The 23,438-nt window shown below is 46.5% G+C and overlaps 1 protein-coding gene across 1 annotated transcript; it reads right to left on the bottom strand.

The window, feature by feature from the left end:
* Positions 1-7,301: 7,301 nt before the first annotated feature.
* On the bottom strand, positions 7,302-21,745 carry GUCA1A (guanylate cyclase activator 1A). Its single transcript, XM_007059611.4, has 4 exons — positions 20,552-21,745; positions 13,494-13,643; positions 12,655-12,745; positions 7,302-9,457 (listed from the first exon to the last, which is right to left on the bottom strand). Exons 1-4 carry the CDS (start codon positions 20,747-20,749, stop codon positions 9,297-9,299), a joined length of 600 nt encoding a protein of 199 aa, XP_007059673.1. The 5' UTR covers positions 20,750-21,745; the 3' UTR covers positions 7,302-9,296.
* Between the last annotated feature and the right edge of the window lie 1,693 nt (positions 21,746-23,438).

Genomic DNA, 23,438 nt, shown 5'->3' with positions numbered 1-23,438 from the left:
AACACCCGCAGCTCCCACTGATTTCAAAGCACTCTAACCCTGTTTGCTTTTTCCCAGAGCTCAGGCACCTGCGTTGTGAAGTGGAAGGGTATTCCGGCTACTGGCGTGCAAAGAGACACACCAATGGGTCCCACCTCACTCACAAATTTCTATATTCAGCCTTGCCACTAGAAGCAGTAATGGGAAAAAAAACTTGGCCGGGCCACATGTGCAAAGATCCACACAGCATCTGGAAACGAGAGGCCAGATTTTCAGTCTTCACAAACCACTTTCTTTTTGTGCCAACAATGTTCTTTTTCCTTTTCTACAGGTGTGTATTTGCCAAACATGATGCTATACCCTCATTGGGGCCTACCTGAATATTCTCTGGAGATGTTGTATTCCTCTGGATTTCCACCTCTCCCTCCAAACTTGTTATAAGAAGCATTAATGAGGTCGAAATCTATGAAAACTCTCTTTCCCCCACCTATAAAAGTGATTCTGACAGCTATCCAAATCCTAAATTTGCTGGACCAATCAGTAGAGTTACACTGGTGTAAATCCAGAATAACTGAGACCAAAATTTGGCTCACTGGGATCCATAGCTAACTAAGAAAGTATCCAAAGACCAAAGTGAAGGCTCATGTTTAGTCCATCCACCTGGAAACAGTCAGGGCACACCCTGACCGTTGTGTAGGAGCAACACATTGCTCCGTCCAAGGACGAGGACCAGATATGAACCCTGGGAAGTTAATTAAGGACAGTAATCGTGGGAAGCTTCCTTGGCCTGGCCTCAAGGCCTGAGAATTAGGATTGTAGTAGATAGAGGCTGAAAAATAAGAATATTAATCAAAGTCATGCATTCCTTTGTTGTGTCTCTTTGCGGTGGAAGTAGGTAATGCGTAGGGGGGAGAAATATAATAAAAGGGAAGGTGGAAAGCTGACAGGCAGCAGCCCATTTCAGCTGACCAGCTTGCTTGCTTGAATAAATCTGTGTTCTGTCTCATCATTGAACCGCCACAACTGGCGCCCAACGTGGGGCCCTCAGCACTCACCTCGCCCGGCAAGGGTTTCAGACGCGTCACTCATCCGCTTCGTGGATCCCGGTGAGTATTTTTCATTGTGGTAAGTATGGGAAGCTCCCTCTCTGCTTTGCAAGTGCAACATCGCAATGAGCTACAGTATTTGCTGCGTAAGGCTCAGCATGACTGCCCCACTCGAGAACTCACTCTCCTGTTACAGGAGGTGAGTGCCCAGTGCCCGTGGTTCCCTGAAGCCGGAACCCTTAAGCTAGCGGACTGGGAGCGGTTGGGCCAGACATTGCATGAAGAACCTCGGGCGCCCGTGCAGGCTTTACATGCCTGGCACCTCTGCCGCGATGCGATACAGCGTGTCGCCTCGGACAGGCCCTCCCTCGCGAGGCTGGTGATCTCGCCACGCCCGTCGGCTCCTGCAGCCACCCCCCCTCCTACCGATGCAACACAGTGTGTCGCCTCGGAAGAACCCTCTCCCGCGCCAATAGAGGGGCTGCCAATTTCGCCACCGCCGTCGGCTCCTGCAGCCATCCCTCTCCCTGCTTCGCCCCCAGTGCCTTTATTACCACCGCCTCCCTTACCTTCCCCGCCGGAGCCGGTGTGTGATTACCATCCCCCCCTAGGACCCCATGCTTCGGGGCCCCCCAGGGAGTCGTCTGCATCTGCTCAGAGGCTTTCGCTGGTGCAACAAATGGTTCACGCAGCGAAGGCTCGCTCAGATCTTACAGCAGAGGAGCTGGCTGAGCTGGTCTCAGTTTGTCCGGTGACCTGGCAGAATGACGACCAGGGCAACCCGGTTGGAACCTGGGTTACTTTGCCTTACTCGGTGATTAGAGAGATAAAGAAAGCGATTCGCGAGTTCGGTCTGACTAGCACGTTTGTGCGTGGTCTCGTTGAAGGGCTAGGTAGTGGGTACTCCTTGATCCCTGAAGACTGGAAGGCGCTGTTGCGCATGATGCTGTCACCCAGTCAGTATGTTATTTGGCTTAGTGAGTATCGGCAGGAGGCGGAACGCCAGGCCCAGATTCATAGAGCAGAAGGTGTTATTTATGAGCACTTGGCAGGGGAGGGACAGTTTGTTACCGTTGAGATGCAGACTCAACTCCCTCAGGCCCTCTTCCCCCTCATTTCCACCTGCGCCCAGCATGCTTTCCGGAAGGTCCCGGATTCAGGCAAGCCTACAAAAAGCTTTGTCAGTATCCGTCAGGGTGCATCAGAGTCCTTTCTGGATTTTACCAACAGATTGCAGGAGGCTATCCTCCGACAGGTGGATAATGCTGCGGCAGCTCAGGAGATCCTGTTAAAAATGGCGGTTGAGAATGCGAACGAGGATTGCCGCCGTGCCCTCCAGACGGCGCAAGCCTCTGGCATTTTAGAGCTCTCAGACATGCTACGGGCATGCCAGAACATCGGCACACAAGCCCATAAGGCTGGAGTTCTGGCTGCCGCCCTGAGAAAAACCGGGAGGGAGGGGAAGCGTTGTTACCGCTGTGGTAAGGAGGGTCACTTTCAGCGGGAGTGCCGCTCATCAAAGGCACCCGCTCGACCCTCAAAGAAGTGCCCCAAGTGTCAGAAGGGCTATCACTGGGCTAATCAGTGTCGTAGCGGGTCGGGAAACCGCGCGACGGGTTCCCCCCGAACCCAGGGCCAAACGGGGGTGTTTCCCACTCAGACAACCGTTCCTCTGCCTTAAAATCCATAGACTCTATGAGGGCGGCGACTGCTGGAAGTGCAGGGCTTGATTTGATCATGCAGGAGGACACTGATTTTCGGCTGCCAGGGGAGGTCTGCGCCATACCTACCCAGGTGACGGGACCTCTCCCTGCCGGCTTTGTGGGTCTCGTTCTCCCTCGCTCTCATGCTGGGAAACAGGGCTTTTTTGTCATCCCCGGGGTCATTGATGCCGATTACACCGGCATTATTAAGGTTCAGGTGTGGACTCATCTTCCACAGTCGCTCCCGCGTGGACGATCAATTGCACAATTGATTTTAGTCCCCTATCAGGTGCCAGCTGCCGAGGATCGAACTCGGGGCGGAGGCGGCTTTGGATCAACGTTGTCTCACTCGCCGTCTCACAGCACGTCCTCTCCACTTGTTGCTCTGACAATGTCAGTCCGCCCCTCGAAACCTCAGTTAACACTTCTCTTAAATGATGTTCCCTTCACAGGGCTGGTGGACACTGGAGCTGACGTTACGGTGATTCGTGATCCGGAGTGGCCAGTTAGTTGGCCTACGGTTCCTTCTAAAGAGTTGTGGGGGATCGGGGGTAGTAAACCCGGGCGACAGAGTTTGTCTTGGGTCACAGTCTCTAAACCGGGAGGCCGTACCCTTGCTACTATCCGCCCTTTTGTGCTCCCTGTCCACCTCAATATTTGGGGCCGTGATTTACTTACAAAGCTGGACACCACCCTCGATATTAATATCTGATGGCTCAAAACCCTCCCTCACCCACATTGCCCTCCGCATTGCCCTTGGTATGGCAATCCTTAGAGCCTGTCTGGATTGACCAGTGGCCCCTCCCTCTAGAAAAGCTGAAAGCGCTTCATTCGCTTGTGCAGCAGCATTTGCAGGCACAGCGCTTGGAGAGCTCTACTAGTCCCTGGAACACCCCGGTGTTCGTTATTAAGAAAAAATCTGGTGCTTGGCGGCTGTTACATGATTTAAGGGAAATAAATAAACGCATCCAACCTATGGGCCCCTTGCAGTTTGGCTTACCAAATCCAAATTTAATTCCTCAAACCGATCAGCTCTGTGTGTTAGATTTAAAAGATTGTTTTTTCACCATCCCCCTTTGCCCACAAGATCGCGAAAAATTCGCGTTTACGGTGCCACAATATAATAATCAGCAACCCTCTCAAAGGTATCAGTGGAAGGTCTTACCCCAGGGAATGCAAAATAGTCCAACCTTGTGTCAGCTTTTTGTGGATCGGGCTCTCACCCCTTTTCGTGCCCGGTACCCTATGCTAAAGGTCTACCATTATATGGATGACATTTTGTTTAGTGGTCCCCAGGTCACGGAACAACAGATTGAATCTTTGTCTCAAATTCTTGGCCAAAATGGCCTGTTGGTGGCACCAGAAAAAATCCAACGCTCTTATCCCTACCACTACCTCGGCCATAAGGTTTTACAAACCTATGCTGCTCCGGTTCGTCCGGCACTAACTCTACCTCAACCCCTAACCCTTGTTAAATTACAACAGATTTTGGGTCATTTAAATTGGATTCGGCCCTATTTTCGTCTCCCCACCTCAATGCTGCAGCCGTTGTTCGAGCTCCTACGTGGAGCCTGAGCACCGGGTGCAGTTATTGCCATCACTGAAGAGCACATTGCCTGCATTCGACAAATTAATGCAGCATTGAGTCAGCAGTTTGTGGACAGACCCCCTGAGGTCCGTCCCCTACGGTTGAGTCTTCTTGCCACCCCTCATACGCCCACTGCGGCTCTGTTTGTACCCCGTACGAATACAGCCGTCTCTATCATAGAGTGGCTGTACCTCTCCTCCACTCCTCCTCGGAATATTTACCCATATCTAGATGCCCTGTCTGATCTTGTTCGTAAAGCCCGCCACCGTGCAGTGCAACTCACTGGCACTGATTTAGTTGATATTGTGTTCCCCTTGTCCCGTAGTGAATTTGATTCCTTGTGCCACACCTCTTTGGCTTGGCAGGTTGCTCTTTGTGATTATGTGGGAGAAATTTCTTATAATCCCCCAAAAGATCCTCGGTTGGTAATTACCCAAAAGGTGCCTCTAATTGTTCATCGTCTTAGCCACTCTCAACCCATTGTTTCTGCTGTTACTCTTTTTACTGATGGCTCTCCACATCGAGGTGTTGTCACCTATCAATCCGGTGACCCCCCTCGCTGGCATTCTCATTTTACACTGCCTCAGCGTTCCGCGCAGCGCTCGGAACTGGCTGCTGTTATTTTGGCCTTTCAATTTTTTGCTGATTGTCCCTTTAATTTAATTGTGGATACCCATTATGTTTATCAAGTGATTGATCATTTACCCCTTGCCCTCATTACCCCTCAGGTCGATGCGGACCTCCTTCGCCTATTTTTGTCTTTGCAATATCTTATTTCCACTCGTAATTTTTCTTATTTTGTTGCTCACATTCGCAGTCATACCCCTTTGCCTGGGTCACTCACTGAGGGCAATGCGCGCGCCGATCGCGCGCTACGTGGTCAGGTAAATTCCCTTTTTTCTGACCCCATTGAAAGCCATGCCTTTTTTCATCAGTCTGCCTCTGTTTTGGCCCGGCAGTTTCACATTCCTACTGATCATGCACGTTCCATTGTTCGTTCCTGCCCCCACTGTGCCGCTGCTGCCCCTACCTTTTCTTATGCCGTTAATCCCAGAGGTACCGCAGCGAATCAGCTGTGGCAAATGGATGTCACTCACGTGCCACAATTCCGCCCCTATTCCTTTTTACATGTTTCTGTTGATACTTATTCGGGATTTCTCTGGGCAACCCCACAGCGTGGGGAAGCCACTGCCAAAGTGATTCACCATTTGCTAGCCTGTTTTTCTGTTATGGGTCGCCCAAGCCAGATTAAAACAGATAACGCCCCAGCCTACTGCTCCACAGCCCTCTCCACCTTTTGTGCCCGATGGGACGTCCGTCTTAAACACGGGATCCCTTATAATTCCACGGGCCAAGCCATTGTTGAACGTGCCAATCGCACGCTCAAAACCTTGCTTGATAAACAATTAAAACAAGGGGAGCTGCGTCTCCGAACCTTAGGAGACATTCAACAACAAATGCATATCCTTTTGTTTACTTTAAATAATTTAACGCTGAACGCAGATCAGCAGACCCCCGCGGATCGGCATTTTCACAAATCTGAGGTACTGGAAAGACCGCGTGTCTTTTACCGTCAGCTGCCTGATCCGCAGTGGCTGGGCCCAGTACCTCTAATCACTTGGGGTCGGGGATATGCTGCGGTGTCTCTCCCTGCAGGACCGTTGTGGGTTCCAGCCCGGTGTGTGCGACCGGCACTGAAACAGCATGGCATGGCGCCAGGGGCTGCCGAACCCCATACCGGAGTTTCAGCTGACCTTGGAGGAGAACGCGGTGCCTCCCGGGTCAACAACGGCGGGACGGAAACGGAAGAGGCGTAGCGCCCCAAGCCAGCCCGTGACATGTGGAGCAGTAAAAGCATTGGTCGCGGCGGCTCAACGAAGACTGGCGGCAAATCAACAGCCAGAGACTCCTGAGACTTTGTTTGTGGCGATTCTCGCCCAAATCACTGCTAATTCTGTACTGATTGTATGCTTTTTGTGCCTGCTATTTCCTGTAGGGGTTGGCTCGGAAGCGCTTCCCCCGTTACGGGCCCGAATGACATATAACATATGGGAAAGATTGGCTTCAATAGCAAATGTTACCCACTTTTGTTTGTCTGATTCTGTAGCAGCCGGAGAATTGTTAGGTACATGCCTTATTCCAGTATGTCATCACCCTGAGGAGATAGGGAATGAGACGATGCTCGCTGCTTACGCGAATCTCTCTTCCCAGTACTCTGGCATGGCTAATTGGGGCCCGGCCAACTATACCTTGCCTCACACGGCTATATCCCTCCACACACCGTACCCGGCCGGGGCCAACGATGTCACCTGTGCGCGTGTGGTTAACTGCACTAGTACAAGCCATCTCTAGGCTGGCTGCGACAACTTTTTGGTTATGCTGTGTTTATAATCATTGGGCTTATTTTTTGCTGCTGCTGTGTACAATGTATTCCCTCTTTGCTAAGGCTTTGTAGAGATTCGCCCTGGCAAGCTCCCCGAGTTATGTCCTTGTCTGTTTGGGAGTTAAATTGCTTGCAAAAGCAAATTGACGGCTACCATGAGATGGCCGAGTATAATTAAACAAAAAATGGGGAGATGAAGGCTCATGTTTAGTCCATCCACCTGGAAACAGTCAGGGCACACCCTGACCGTTGTGTAGGAGCAACACATTGCTCCGTCCAAGGACGAGGACCAGATATGAACCCTGGGAAGTTAATTAAGGACAGTAATCGTGGGAAGCTTCCTTGGCCTGGCCTCAAGGCCTGAGAATTAGGATTGTAGTAGATAGAGGCTGAAAAATAAGAATATTAATCAAAGTCATGCATTCCTTTGTTGTGTCTCTTTGCGGTGGAAGTAGGTAATGCGCAGGGGGGAGAAATATAATAAAAGGGAAGGTGGAAAGCTGACAGGCAGCAGCCCATTTCAGCTGACCAGCTTGCTTGCTTGAATAAATCTGTGTTCTGTCTCATCATTGAACCGCCACACCAAAGAGTGGACACTATACGTTGTTCTTTCTGTACAGATGAGACATGCAGGAGTATTTCTACAGACGCATGACAAGACATTACCTTTCAAGTCACTGCCATTGCTGACCTTTCAAATTCCTTCATGGAGAAACAGAGCCATGCAGACGTGTGTGTGAATAGTTCAGACAGGAGTAAAAAGGCACATTTATGTTTTTAACATTTTAAAAGGAAGACAAAAAGTCACAGCTGCCAACACTCCTTTTTTCTCGCTCATGTTGTTGGTTTTTTTAACCTTCCATTGCCTTTAGTTTAAAGATAGCCTCAAACCAAAGGATGGGCGACATAACCATGGGGTTCTTCTGCTTCCGTGCAAGCATCAGAGCTACCACCAAAGGGCAGCTGTCTCAAAATACATATGGAAAGAGAAGATCCAGATCATTTCTCCAGCTGTTCTGGAATTCCCGCTTTCAGGGAGTTATAGTGGGTCAAAGCAAAAGAGATTAGACTGGACACTCTTAGAGTCAATTTTTCCTCCACAGAACCCTGTCACTCTGGGCAGATTTCACTATGGTTGAAATGCACCACAAGAGGAAAGTTAGCAAAAGGCCCATGCACCACTTACAGTCTATTCGGTGGGCTTACGATGGATTCAAGCTGCGCCCAAGTGCCCTGAATTTCACCCTATAATTTGAGTTGTGAAGTGACTCATTGATACCATTTCACTCCATACAATTTGCTTATGCTCCAGTTTACGATGAGCTCCGTTTCATTCCTTTCAAAGACATAATAAGGAGAAAAACGATTCTATCAAAAATATCTGTTTCCCTGTCATATATGTTACTTGGGATACTTCTCAGTGAGCGCACGTGTGTCTTTGCTTTTTCTCTGAGAGAAAAATCATCACTACTATATTTTAAAACACCTCTAAGTATGACCTAGTTCCCTTTCCCCAAACACACACATACACAGGCCTAACCAGAGCGGGGTTTGCCAGGGGTTTGCTCTGTTCAGCTAGGGTGCAATTGACCCCAGCACAGTGGGTCCACAGATGCCCATGTTGCCATTTAACACGTGTTAAGGATTTAAGGGGTGCCCTGAGTCTTTTTTTGTGGGCTCCTGCGCAGGTCCAAATTGCACCCTTATTGCCTATTTGTTTTGAACTCCCGCAGTAACCATGGAGTCTGTGCTGATTTGACTGACAGAAAAGCTGTTCGTTATGAACTGAACTCTGCAAAGTCCTTGGAAGGTCACCTGTGTTTTTCACATACCGATTTCCATATAGGTCACATAGCTGTGGTTATCACTCTACTCTCAGAGTGGGAAATTCACCCCTGGGCAGAGTGCCTTTGCAGTCCTACTTCACCTGCCCAGTGCTTACAGCAGGCCTCCCCCAGGGGTTAAGCTCCCATTAAGAGCCAGGTGCTGCTCCTTTTGAAATCAGAGGGTTTTGTCCTTGGCTTCAATGGAGTTAGGTTCTGACCCTAAGACTTAAGTGGCATGAAGACCTTGTGGGGCGCTTTGCACAGAGATGAATTTCCACAGTGGTCACTCAGCAATGCACCTTCTGAAAGTATTATGTGATCCTGCTCTCGCCTTCCTGGAACACATTCTTCACTTCTCTCCCTACATAGCAGCAGCAACATTCAGAGGCACCCAGCTGGCAAAGGACCCAGGTGGCACCATTCGGGAAGTCCCCAGCATCATTTGATTCTAGAGCAATGAGCCAGCTCGGCAGCTCGCTCTCTTTAAAGTCTGGTCCCTCTCTTTTACAGAGGCAGCAGTGGTTGCATCTGCTCCCTGGGCAGCCCAACGCCCAGAGGCTCTTGTCACTGCTGGTCTGCGTTGGCCTCACAATTAACTGCGTACACAATTGGTTTGACATATTTAGAGGAGCTCCTGACTCCCCTGCTAGGGTGATATTCTAACATAGGATGCTCTTATCACCGTGGCAGTAGCACAGCTCGCCAATTTCCCTACCCCCACCCCAATTTTTAATAACGTTAGACAATAAAATAAAAGAGTTTTGTAAATTTCTATTCAGCCGCCTCTCCCGTCTGCTCCGAGCCCTGCGGGTTCTTCCCATCATTCTGGATCATCTTGACAATGTGCGTCAGGTCCAAGCTCCGGGTGAGGATATCAAGGAGCACCTCGTCCTTCTGTACTCCCTCCATGAACTCCTCCAAGGAGAGCTCACCTGTTTGCCGGAACAGATGCAAAGAGGGTTCTGTTAAATCCTGCCCCCATTTCCACTGACTTCAATGGGCCTTGAATCTGGCCCAGAGGAATTATGTAGACACAACATAAGAAAGGGCCTAGCCATGGTTCTCGGCCCCCTGCCAAATAAAATTAAACTACTTGCACGACCTCAAAGCCACGCCACTCCTCTTCACAGCTCCAATCGCTCTCAAAACCCACCTCCTTCCCAGCCTCTGTGAACAGAAGCAGCTTGCAGTGTGCCCTGAAGGACAGTAGACCACAGGGCCATTTCAGACCAGCGGAGGGGAAGCCTGTCTGAGGGCTGCAGGCCTCTCACAGAGAACCATCAATGGCCAGTTCCCTCTCCTTTTGAAAGAGGGGTGTCATAGAATCACAGAATATCAGGGTTGGAAGGGACCTCAGGAAGTCATCTAGTCCAACCCCCTGCTCAAAGCAGGACCAATCCCCAACTAAATCATCCCAGCCAGGGCTTTGTCAAGCCTGACCTTAAAAACCTCTAAGGAAGGAGATTCCACCACCTCCCAAGGTAGCCCTTCCAGTGCTTCACCACCCTCCTAGTGAAAAAGTTTTTCCTAATATCCAACCTAAACCCCCCCACTGCAACTTGAGACCATTACTCCTTGTTCTGTGTTATTGGGATCTCCTTGTTCTGTCCAGCTTGAGTTCCTCTGATCGCACCTGTATCAGTATGTCACGAGTAGAGGGGCAAAGTCCTACACCATTAAGGCCTTATCGATCAAAACTAGCACTAGAAATACAATCTGGAACCAACAGGATTTATTTACTGAAGGAGAGAGATAAAAAAAAGGAGCCTATCTCCCTGCCAGGCAGTCTAGGACCGTTCTCTAAAAGTTTCCAGTATCGTTTTAAATCTCCGCAGTCAAAGGGTTTCTACCAGTTCTGTTGGGAGACTCTTCCCAGCGGAGTGCATAACTCACTCCAGAAGTTTATCCTGACATTTCAGCTAAATGTTTCTCTTTCTTAATCTCATCCTCTGCTTAATCCCCCTAGTGGATTCTGGGCCTTTGGGAATATGGACATCTAAATTCAAACACTACGACAAGAGCTTGAGATGCTGGTGTTACACCCCCATGCTTATTTTGGAACTGTTTAAATAGGGCTTCTGATTTTCGGTTTTGAATTTTAGGTTTTAGTGTTGTTTGAAACAGCACTACATTAAAGTGCACAGAGGAACAAACACATTAAACCCGGGGGGTCTATAACGAGGATACAAAGCTTAAAATAACAAGTAAGTCATTTTTATACATACTATAAAAAATTAAGTAGATCGTGTTTAGACAAGAAATTTGGGAAGTACCTGAAAAAAATCTCACACCCCCGAAAATCCCCGATTGTTGGACATCTACATAGAACTCAAAAATTGCTAACAGTAAACCCTGAACAATAAAATTAATAACCCCTCCCCCCCAAAACAGAAGCCCTAGACATAAAGCCAGATTCATGAGGCAGAATTTGGGGACTGTTTAAACTCTCGGGATTGGTAGAAGCAGAGCACATTTTGACACAATCCCACATGACATTCTGATAAGTAAACTGGAGAAATGGGGGGTTGGCGGAACTACCATTAAATAGATACCTAATTGGTTAAACAACCGCAAACAGCGAATAACTATTAATGGAATGATGTTAGATTGGAAGGAGGTCTCAAGTGGAGTTCCACAGGGATCTGTACCGGCTGTGATGTTGTTTAACATCTTTATGAATGACCCGGATGTAGGAATAGAGAGCATCCTGATCAAATCAGCAGATGACACAAAGCTGGAGGGTGGGGGTTGCAAACACTTTGGAGGACAGAGCTAAAATTCAAAGGGATCTTGATAAATTGGAGAACTGAACTATTGACAACAAAATGAAATTCAGCAAAGACAAATGTAAGGTGCTATACTGAGGGGAGAAAAAACAAATGCACAAATACAGAATGGGGGATAACTGGATTGGCGGCAGCACTGCTGGGAAGGATCTGGGAGTTGTGGTGGATCACAACCTCCACATGAGTCAACAGTGCGATGTTGTTACAAAATAAAGAAATGCAATTTTAGGTTGCATTAACAGAGGCATAGCATGCAAGTCATGGGAGGTGATGATAGTACCGCTCTACTCGGTGCTGGTGAGGCCTCAGCTGGAGTATTGGGTCCAGTTTTGGTCACCAATGTATAGAAAAGATGTAGAGAAACTGGAAAGAAACCAGGGGTGAGTGACAAAGATGATCAAAGGGATGGAATACAAGCCATATGAGCAAAGGCTGAAGGAAGTGGTATATGTTTAGTTTGGAAAAGAGAAGATTAAGGGGGGACATGATAGCGGTCTTCAAATACTTGAAAGGCTGCCACAAAAAAGATGAAGAAAAGTTGTTCTCTCTTGCCACAGAGGGCAGGACAAGAGACAATGGGTTCAAGCTACAGCATAGCAAATTTGGATTAAATCTCTGGGAAAACTTCTTAACTGTAAGAACAGTAGGACAATGGAACAGATGCCTGGGGAAGCTCCTTCACTGAAGGGTTCCAAAAGGAGGCTGGAGCCACCTGTCTTAGATGGTTTAGACACAACAAATCCTGCATCTTGGCAGGGGGTTAGACTAGATGACCCTTGCAGTCCCTTCTAACCTTATGATTCTACGATTAAGAGTGGGAAATGTATAAGCACCTAGAGTTCAGCCAAGGGGGGAACAGGAGAGGACGATATGGACAGGTTAGATGGTACCGGTTTCTTCTTAGTTTGCTGAGACCTTGAACAAAATTTAAAAGGACTGGGGGCTAAATTTCCCCTCGCACTCTAAAGCTTTTTGGCCAGATCTTCAGATCCTCAGCTGATGTAAATGGCCATAGCTTTACTGATGTCAATGGAGCAACAGCTATATACCCCAGCTGAAGATCTGGCTTTTCAGATGCTTTCAGATCCATTTTTGACAGCTCTGTTTCTGGGCATTCCAGGAGTTTGCAGTAACTTGGCAGGAAAAATTAGGGTTAGGGTGTTCAAGTTAGAGCAAAAAGAAAAGGAGTACTTGTGGCACCTTAGAGACTAACCAATTTATTTATTTATTAAGGTGCCACAAGTACTCCTTTTCTTTTTGTGAATACAGACTAACACGGCTGCTACCCTGAAACCTGTCATTAAGTTAGAGTAGCGCTCTCTCAGGCATATAAAGTTCCTTACCATCTCCATTAATATCGATTTTATCAAACACCATGTCTGTGAATTCCTCAGCTGTCATTGTTTCGTGACATCGGTTAATGGCTCGAATAGCCTGGAGGCAAAGAAGGACATAGAGAACATTTAATGAGCATGTTGGGTAGATTTATGAATCTGTGGGCTATGAGTAGCAAAGGGGAGTAGCACAAATTACCAAATTTTCATGCAATGGGTTGGGTTCTCAAAGGGATAACCAGTATATTTTTTAAAAGATTCAAATCAATTTAAAATACATTAAATGCATTAAAAGATTAAGTAGCTACAGAGGCACATTGTGATAATTCATAAACCTTTGACGTCTGGAAATCCTGTTTTAAATCCTTAGTGCGAGTCTCAACCTAGCCTTAAATTGATGTATCTAAACAGCCCAGACTGGAACAGAAGGGATTGCTACAGGTGAGAACTGGAAGTTACATGGGGAGATGTGTGGAGGCCGAGGGCTGAGGACTTGGACTGCAAGGGAATTCCAGTCCATCAGCACAGCAGTGCGGGAGAGCAACTGGCACAATGCATGCCCACACCAGGCTTGGCACAAGTCACTGCCGTAATTCCCAATTTGTGCCTAACTGAGCCTGAAGGTCCTTCTGCCCAGTATTGTGAGTGGACTAAAGATTTGGCCAATGCTTGCGAATTTGCCAGTTGACGGCGCACAATTACCTCTCTGGCTTGGAAAGTTCTCCCTTTGGAAATGTGTTCTTATGGCCTTTCAATCTCTGTACATTTGTCTAATGGCTGATATCCAAGGTGCTATGGCAACACAGTTATTGGCTGAAGAAAAGAGAGGCAGAGCAGCAATTGCTCACCTTGATGATATTCAATAATTCTCCTCTGTCAATGCAGCCATTCCCATCCACATCATAGAGCTTGAAATACCATCTCAGTTTCTGTTCCACTTTTCCCTTCAAGACCAGGCTCAGAGCTGCCACGTATTCCATAAAATCAATGTAGCCATCCTGAAAAGCACAAGAACAGGGCTACATCAGAGGTGAGGATGCGTCAGACAGACAGCTTTAAAGGTTCTGTCTGGTATCTTTTGGAACAGCTGACTGCGTTTCTGTAATAAAACTGGCATAATATTACTTACCTTTCCCTAACTACTGGACCAGATCCTAAACTGGTGTAAACTGGCTGTAGTTCCTGTGAAGTCAATAAATGACGCTAATTTATACCTGCTGAGGATCTGGTCCAAGAAGCGTACAAGCACTTTGAAATCAATGGTACTTATCTGGCCCCCATCACTGTAGTATCTGAGCACCTCACAATCTTTCATGTATTCATCCTCACAACGTCTCTGTGAGGTCTGGTGGTGCTATTATCCCCATTCTACAGATGGAGAACTGAGCACTGACAGACTAAGTGACTTACCCCAGTCTGGGGTGGAGTAGAGAATTGAACTCAGGTCTCTAAGGGCTGTAACCATTAGACTATCCTTCCCATTTAACCAAATCATTTGGTAAAAAAAACTAAATACGTTCAGATGAATTATTACTTTACTAATAAATACTACGAATAAATATTATTATACAACAAACTGTAGTGATTTCTCTCCAATAGCAGTGATGAGAATTGGGAAACCCAGTTGTGTGTCGTTTGGGAAAACATTTCTTTTTTTAATTTAGACATTTATTTTTCAAATTTAATTAAGTTCATGTATTTTTAACTATTTCAAATGGAAGCCCAGGCTGTTCAAACAATCAAGAGTCGTGCTGGTAATTCATTCTTGCCTGGTACCCAGAAGGACACAACAAAACAAAAGCCAAAGTCAAGTTTTGCTGGAGCAAATGGAGCCTGAACCTCAAAAGTGCAGGGTGCTATTTTTGATCGAGGAGGCCTAATTTGGTGGAGGGGAAAAAAAAAATCAGGCATCAAAGATTTCCTCTGCATTTCAGCAAAACAAGGGTTCTCTGGGGGGACATTCGCCCCCATGCCAAGGCCAGCCCAGGGGATCGGCAACACTTAAGTTCCACTTAAAGATCTATTTTGCAGGCTTACCTGGTGCCTATGCCTTGTGCCGGTCCCCCTGCACAAGGGTGAATTGCATCTGCTCTGGATCAGGTTTTCTGTGTCCTGCTGCATTTTCCAAATTTGAATAAATATGCAAACCAAACAAACATAAGGACCTAGAGTTCAACGGCTCTATGTGAAACTAGCAGAGGTCAAGGCTTGCGCTCTCTCTCCAGTGCATTTTGAATGCAAGCAGCAGTTCGTTTTAGTTGCCCCAAACACCTCCGCCCCAAACACCTCCACCCCAAATGTGGTAATTTTTAAATTTGCAGATGCACAATGTGTTAATAATCAACAAGATCTCAGAAAGAACAGGAGAACTTGTGGCACCTTAGAGACTAACCAATTTATTTGAGCATAAGCTTTCGTGAGCTACAGCTCACTTCATCGGATGCATGCAGTGGAAAATACAGTGGGGAGATTTATATACACACAGAACATGAAACAATGGGTGTTACCATACACACTGCAAGGAGAGTGATCACGTAAGGTGAGCTATTACCAGCAGGAGAGCGGAGCGGGGGGGTGGGAGGGGAACTTTTGTAGTGATAATCAAGGTGGGCCATTTCCAGCAGTTGACAAGAACATCTGAGGAACAGTGGGGGGTGGGGGGGACAAGCATGGGGAAATAGTTTTACTTTGTGTAATGACCCATCCACTCCAGTCTCTATTCAAGCCTAAGTTAATTGTATCCAGTTTGTAAATTAATTCCAATTCAGCAGTCTCTCGTTGGAGTCTGTTTTTGAAGTTTTTTTGTTGAAGTATTGCCACTTTTAGGTCTGTAATCGAGTGACCAAAGAGATTGAAGTGTTCTCCAACTGGTTTTTGAATGTTATAATTCTTGACGTCTGATTAGTGTAAATTTATTCTTGTATGTAGAGACTGTCCGGTTTGGCCAATGTACATGGCAGAGGGGCATTGCTGGCACATGATGGCATACATCACATTGGTAGATGTGCAGGTGAACGACACTCTGATGGTCTGGCTGATGTGATTAGGCCCTATGATGGTGTCCCCTGAATAGATATGTGGACACAGTTGGCAATGGGCTTTGTTGCAAGGATAGGTTCCTGGGTTAGTGGTTCTGTTGTGTGGTTGCTGGTGAGTATTTGCTTCAGGTTGGGGGGCTGTCTGTAAGCAAGGTCTGGCCTGTCTCCCAAGATCTGTGAGAGTGATGGGTCGTCCTTCAGGATAGGTTGTAGATCCTTAATAATGCGTTGAAGAAGTTATAGTTGGGGGCTGAAGGTGACGGCTAGTGGTGTTCTGTTATTTCCTTTGTTGGGCCTGTCCTGTAGTAGGTGACTTCTGGGAACTCTTCTGGCTCTGTCAGTCTGTTTCTTCACTTCAGCAGGTGGGTATTGTAGTTGTAAGAACACTTGATAGAGATCTTGTAGGTGTTTGTCTCTGTCTGAGGGGTTGGAGCAGATGCGGTTGTATCGCAGAGCTTGGCTGTAGACAATGGATCGTGCGGTGTGGTCTGGATGAAAGCTGGAGGCACGTAGGTAGGAATAGCGGTCAGTAGGTTTCCGGTATAGGGTGGTGTTGATGTGACCATCGCTTATTAGCACCGTAGTGTCCAGGAAGTGGATCTCTTGTGTGGACTGGTCCAGGCTGAGGTTGATAGTGGGATGGAAATTGTTGAAATCATGGTGGAATTCCTCAAGGGCTTCTTTTCCATGGGTCCAGATGATGAAGATGTCATTAATGTAGCGCAAGTAGAGTAGGGGCATTAGGGGACGAGAGCTGAGGCAGCGTTGTTCTAAGTCAGCCATAAAAATGTTGGCATAAGGTGGGGCCATGCGGGTACCCATCGCAGTGCCGCTGATTTGAAGGTATACATTGTCCCCAAATGTGAAATAGTTATGGGTGAGGACAAAGTCACAAAGTTCAGCCACCAGGTTTGCCGTGACACTATCGGGGATACTGTTCCTGATGGCTTGTAGTCCATCTTTGTGTGGACTGTTGGTGTAGAGGGCTTCTACATCCATAGTGGCCAGGATGGTGTTTTCAGGAAGATCACCGATGGATTGTAGTTTGCTCAGGAAGTCAGTGGTGTCTCGAAGACAGCTGGGAGTGCTGGTAGTGTAGGGCCTGAGGAGGGAGTCTACATAGCCAGACAATCCTGCTGTCAGGGTGCCAATGCCTGAGATGATGGGGCATCCAGGATTTCCAAGGTTATGGATCTTGGGTAGCAGATAGAATACCCCAGGTCGGGGTTCCAGGGGTGTGTCTGTGCGGATTTGTTCTTGTGCTTTTTCAGGGAGTTTCTTGAGCAAATGGTGTAGTTTCTTTTGGTAACCCTCAGTGGGATCAGAGGGAAATGGCTTGTAGAAAGTGGTGTTGGAGAGCTGCCTAGAAGCCTCTTGTTCATATTCCGACCTATTCATGATGACAACAGCACCTCCTTTGTAAGCCTTTTTGATTATGATGTCAGAGTTGTTTCTGAGGCTGTGGATGGCATTGTGTTCTGCACCGCTCAGGTTATGGAGCAAGTGATGTTGCTTTTCCACAATTTCAGGCCGTGCACGTCCGTGGAAGCACTCTATGTAGAAGTCCAGTCTGTTGTTTCGACCTTCAGGAGCAGTCCACCCAGAATCCTTCTTTTTGTAATGTTGGTAGGAAGGTCTCTGTGGGTTAGTATGTTGTTCAGAGGTGTGTTGGAAATATTCCTTGAGATGGAGGCGTCAAAAATAGGTTTCTGGGTCACCACAGAACTGTATCATGTTCGTGGGGGTGGAGGGGCAGAAGGAGAGGCCCCGAGATAGGACACATTCTTCTGCTGGGCTAAGAGTATAGTTGGATAGATTAACAATATTGCTGGGTGGGTTCAGGGAACCACGGTTGTGGCCCCTTGTGGCATGTAGTAGTTTAGATAGTTTAGTGTCCTTTTTCTTTTGTAGAGAAGCAAAGTGTGTGCTGTAAATGGCTTGTCTAGTTTTTGTAAAGTCCAGCCACGGGGAAGTTTGTGTGGAAGGTTGTTTTTTTATGAGAGTATCCAGTTTTGAGAGCTCATTCTTAATCTTTCCCTGTTTGCTGTAGAGGATGTTGATCAGGTGGTTCCACAGTTTCTTTGAGAGCGTGTGGCACAAGCTGTCAGCATAGTCTGTGTGGTATGTAGATTGTAATGGATCTCAGAGTATCTGCTGGGTTTAGAGGTTAATTAAACAGAGAGAGCTATTCTGTGCTATGAGAATCTCTTTATGCCATACAGTTATATCTCAGGAAGCAAAGAAGAACAGGCTTATCCAGATGAAATCTGATGTGTCACCCAACGTTATCCCATCCATGTGCATATGTAATTCTTTTCACTGCTAATGGGATTTGCATGCAGACGTCAAGGGGAGAAGAGAATTCACAAAGAGCATGTAGAATGGGGTCTTGCGCTGTAATCTTTTCCCTCTGGAAACCTGGGTTCACACTTGGTCAGGCCACAACAGGAAAGGGCTTTTAGCCTCATTTTTCTACTTAGTTACATTTGCCCCACACTACAGTTGGGTACATTCAGCTGGAGGGGCTTAGTTCAGGGGAAGTTACAGGTCAGGACAGGTGTATTTGCAGCAGCGCTATGCAGGAGGGAGCTTGCTAGTCACCGTCCTGGCTCTAGGTATTGATCTTTGACAGTCACAACTTCTTAAACTGCCACAAGGCATACTCCCAAACATATTTCAAGTGAAAAATGGCACATTGTACAAAGCAATGGTAATTCCTTGGGAAGTACAGGCCATGTACTGTCATGGAATCAGCCCACTGCTCTGGGGGCCCAGTTAAAGAACAGAGCATCTGCTTTATTCCACAGTACTGAATGGCAGACATGCTCCTGCAAGGTGCAAGGAGGCTCCAAAGATGTCTCTTCCCACCTTGGAGTTCAACGCACTTTTCAACAGTCAGCTCTGCAGGGGTCCCATTCTATGCAGCCTGGACAGTAATCTCCTGTATTTCACCTACTGAGAGCTTTCTGTGTGGGTGAAATTAATTCCTGACCAGATGGCCTGCACAAGGCTTAGGTGACACTTAAATCTCAGTTAAGCCCTAGGTCAAGGATTTCAGCAGTGGACAGAACTCACGTTTTCTGCACTGGGTTGAATTTTAGACACAAACTATTGGGATGAAATGAAACCTCAGCAAGGGGTGATGGATGTTATGAATGGCAGTTTGTGAAACAGACAAGGTGCGTGAGGTAATATCTTATTGGACCAACCTCTGCTGATGAGAGAGACAAACTTCTGAACTTACACAGAGCTCTTCTTCAGGTCTGATAGATAAACAGAAAGCCAACTATTGATAGGGCCATGCCATTACGCAGTCAATTAGACCCAAATAAACCCTCTTAAATAAATAAAGCTACCTTACGCACCGCTTTCTTATCCTGAAAAGGGGGAAGAGCCACTAAGGCCTCCACCACTGCCAATCTGTTCTATATGGAAGGTGAACAGATACCATGGTGAGGCGCATCAGTAAACACCCTGAAGACAGGCAAATCCAGAATCACTCTAGTGATGTCATTTCCGGATTTATATCAGTGTAACAGAGACTAGTTAGTTATGCCTAGATAGCAATTCTTTTCATTTCATTTCCTGCTGAAAGCTCCTTACAAGTTGATGGGCCTGATTCACTCCTGCTTTACACAGAGAATTATGTGGGTGTAACTCCACTGAAGCCAATGAACTTGTGTCGGCATAAGACTGGCCATGCAGTAATGACTCGAGGCCTGCATATCGAGGGATCTTTCAGCCAATCACTGGATGCAGACATGGCAGCCAAGGAAGTGATTCTGGATAATAACAAATGTTTTCCAAATATGGCCTGATATAGCCCATGCAAGTCTTTCCATTGACTTGAATGGGCTTTGGATCAGGCCCATAAAGGACACTGTTAAAAAATAATCTTAAAGATCAGGTCTTTCTCCCTCTGAAGACAGTGGACATTTAGCTACTGATTTCAGTGGGAACAAGATCGGTTCCTATGACAAAGCACAGCATCCATTAGTAGCAATTGCTCTACCCAAAGCCTCAATGAGTCATTTGGTGCTTTTGCTCCTAACAGCACCTTGTGACAATCATGAACGAATTTAGCAGGAGCAAGTAATTAGACATTTTTAAAAGCTGCAAAAAGAGAAGACCAGCACAAGAAAAACACAGCTGTATAATAAAACAAATCCAACAATAATAAACATAGAAATCAACAATAAACAAATTTCATCTTTGCCCTAAGCCATGGAACATGCCATACTGAGTGGATGTGGAACTTACTGTTGCTCCATCAAATGAATGTGGCACTTTTGACTCAATTTCTTTTTACTGCCGTGACATTAGACAGTTTGGGATTAAAAGGTAGTTTACTTTCAAGGGATTAGAAACCAGCAGCTAAAATAATTCTTTTAAAGTTGTATTAAACAGAAATACCTACAATTCAAATAATTTAAAACTAAAAAAGATGGAACATTTGTTTTGGAAAGATTCCCTTTTCTTTTACCTGCATTCATATAACAGAGTCATACGGGACATTCATGTCAAATACTTTCACATAAATATATTTATATGACCTTGATTCTCTACCATCTTGCAAATTGTTCAGACATTTAGGCCTGTGCAATATGAGTGCAAAGTAGGTGCAAAATGCTACCAAAACTGGTTTTGGAGAGTGGAGAATTTGGATTTGATAGTGTTTTACACCCAGTTGGCCCTTTACATGGGTGTAAATGACTACATAACATGTAAGGCAATGGAAAGACAGGCCATATTTATATATTCTTTTTATTTGTATTATCAGAGTACCTATGGAACCCTAGTCATACACACACACAAACACATACATATCCACAGGCACATACATATTAAATAGGGATGGTAATATTTACCTTATTAAAGTCAAATGTCTCAAACATTTGCTCAACGTATTTGTTTGATGCTGGACTCAGATTTTTCAAACCAAAAAACTGCTTGAACTCGTGCAGGGTGAGCTGGCCTGAGGGACACTCCGTCATGAACTTCTTATACCATTGGTGACACTCGGTGGCACTCAGTTCTTCCACGGATTTCCCATCCATGTTCCCCATTTCCACACAAAGAGGTGGTCACGTTTTTTTCAGGAAGAATGGAAATTTTGTAGACTTCTCCTTCTCGGTTGATGGGGGTTTGCTTGGTTTTTGGTTTTTTTTTTCAATTCTACTTTTTGTCTTAAAGTTTCCAAATCAGCTGATGTCACAGGAGTTACACTAATTAGAGAACCCAAACACCCAAGTGCAAGATTTTTCTAGTTCACTGTCATGGGTCATAGAGCTGCAAAAAGGCACCCCTCCAGAGAGAGTTTCACACTTCCTAAAGTGAATTTAAAATCGCAAAACCCTCTTCAAACAAGGACCTGACATTTAAGTATGCAGCAAGTCCTAATCCAGCCAATGAGGAAGAGCCAGTGATGGGATCCCAACTGGGGCATCCAGAGTTCAGGGTTAAAATAGAAAGGAGGTAAAATGGGAGACCTGCAGATTACAGGTAAGATTATGGTGGCAGGATTTGCTCCAAGCATAATCTCATAATCCACTTCATTTCTGATTTTGTGTCTGACCATGTGAGTGATGACTCTGATACTAACATCAGAACAAAAGAGAAGAGAGTAAAGTACTCCGAAGGCCCTTTGTTAGTCTGTCCTTTCACTTCTCCCCTCGGACCCATTATAGTCAGAGGGTTTCCAAAAGTGGCCAACAACCCGAGAATGAAAAGTGAGGCTGGGGAGAAGAACACTTCAGCTCCTGTCACATGTGTTTTGCTGGGGTTGATTTTGATGGCCTAGAACAACACCAAGGAAAGAGAATCATCCTGAGCACTAACCAGCAGCCCTCCTAGCAGAGTTTGGGTTCAGGGGGCAAATCTCCTGTTAATAAATTGTCATAGCTCCACTGATTTCAATGGCATTATGACACTTTACACCAGCTAAGGATCTGCCGCCAATTATGATGTGCCTCAGAGATATGTGAAAAGGTCTTAGCGTGAATGAGAATTGGGCCCAATGTTGTTTTCATATCTAAGGTGCAACAAACAGAGAAGAATTAACAAAAAATTTATCCTAAAATGTGTAATAGGCCAAATCCTCAGCTAGAGTATAAAATTAATAGAGCTACCTGGATTTACACCATAGTATTCATAAATATTTTTCTCTTCTACACACCTTAAGGCAAGGAGCCCAATTTCTGAACATGGCCTGATGCTGCTTTCCCTGGATTTATGCAGTTATGAATAATAAAAGAAAGGCTTCAAATTAAAGGTGTGCAGGCTGGTTACACTTCACCAACTCTTTGTCAACTACATTTCCTAGAAGCTTGACAATGGCTAAACAGCAAAAACACCGAGCAGGGGAAACATCAGTGAAAAACCTGGAAGAATAATATAAGGCTGAAAACAGGGTTTTTCCAGCAGAAATACTGTGAGGTTTGAGATTCCAGTGACAGTCAGTGTAATGAGGGCAGTGCACTCCAACAAGCCAGCACCAAGAAATTCAACAGGGAAAATGTGAACACGCAGAAGCAAAACCTTTCCCAGACATCTACAAAGCAAACTGTGCTAACCATGAACTGAACGTGGAGAGCTCCTCTCACCTGAGTGTGCCTCAAAGGGCTTTGCAAACATTAATTCACTAACCCTCACACTTCCTCCTTCTGAGGCAGAGCAGTATTATTTCCGCAGATTTTACAAGAGGAGAAACTGAGCTACAGGAAGGTGATTCAATGGCAGAATCAGCCACAGAACCCAGGTGCCTGACTCTCCATCCTCTGCTTTAACCATTACACTGCACATGCTCCTGGAGCTGGGAAGAGAACCCAGGAGCCCTGACCCCACAGTCCTATGCACTAACCACCTAATACATTGCACACCTGCCATGTTTTGCCTCGATGGAAGCAGAAGTCCTCCTCTGACCCCCTCCGCTGACCTTCTTATCTGGGCTATTTATGGCAGAGATTGTTCGTGGCCCTTATGTGTGTTAACATGAGGAAGGAGAGCACAAGAAACTTTCCTCCCATGTGCAACCAATGTAAGGGCCTGGCACAATCGCACCCTCTGCACAACAAACCTAGAGATGCACAATAGGTGCACAAGGGGGCAAGGAGGGGCAGGGCCAGGGGTTCCCTTTCTGCCCCAGCTCGTGGGGAGGATCAGCCCACCGGGAGAGTCAACAGCACCCTCTGAAGGGTAGTCAGTGACCTTCCTCTGCATGCCAATTGTGGCATTCTCATTGCCTGCACCTCCCCCTACTCATGCTGAAGCGAAATGTACCTTGGAAAGGAGCCGCTCTGTCAGGGGCGGTGCAGAGCACTTCCTGCTCAGCGAGTGACAAACTGTGTGGTTTGTGCAAGAGGGATTAATATCCAGGGCAAGGAAACACCTTGTGCCACTGGAGGAATCGAGGGCAACCCTCGCAGATGTGCAGGATGTAAGGAGATTTCCCCAGATTTGCTGTTGATATAAGCACCCGTTAGGGTCAAATTCAGCGGTGGGTTACACCTGTGAACATCTGCTTTCCAAATCCAAAGTCAATGGAATTATATCGGGGTTTGTGCCAGTGCAAAGGAAGAGCAGATTTGGCCCTTAGGGTCGTGGTGCCAGGGGGCTGCCCTCTAATCAGCAAAAGTGGTCTTGGCCCCTGGCTAGACCCCTAAGGGAAGGGGGAATTTACCTTTTTCCACTGCTGTTTTCCAGCGTGGCCTCTGCCTGTAAGCTGTCTGCTCTGCACTACTCATCACGCTAGCAATC

Source organism: Chelonia mydas, chromosome 21 (genome assembly GCF_015237465.2).
Source record: "Chelonia mydas isolate rCheMyd1 chromosome 21, rCheMyd1.pri.v2, whole genome shotgun sequence".
In the NCBI taxonomy this organism is placed as follows: domain Eukaryota; kingdom Metazoa; phylum Chordata; order Testudines; family Cheloniidae; genus Chelonia; species Chelonia mydas.
Note: the sequence above shows the minus strand (reverse complement) of the source record. Positions and strands in the feature narration are given on the sequence as shown.

Bases quoted from the DNA above. Each gene is read 5' to 3' on its own strand.
- GUCA1A (XM_007059611.4), bottom strand. From the start codon at position 20,749: ATGGGGAACATGGATGGGAAATCCGTGGAAGAACTGAGTGCCACCGAG. The intron at 13,644-20,551 runs GTAAATATTACC...TGTGCTTTTCAG, and splicing joins AGACATTTGACTTTAATAAG to GATGGCTACATTGATTTTAT. The intron at 12,746-13,493 runs GTGAGCAATTGC...CTTTGCCTCCAG, and splicing joins AATTATTGAATATCATCAAG to GCTATTCGAGCCATTAACCG.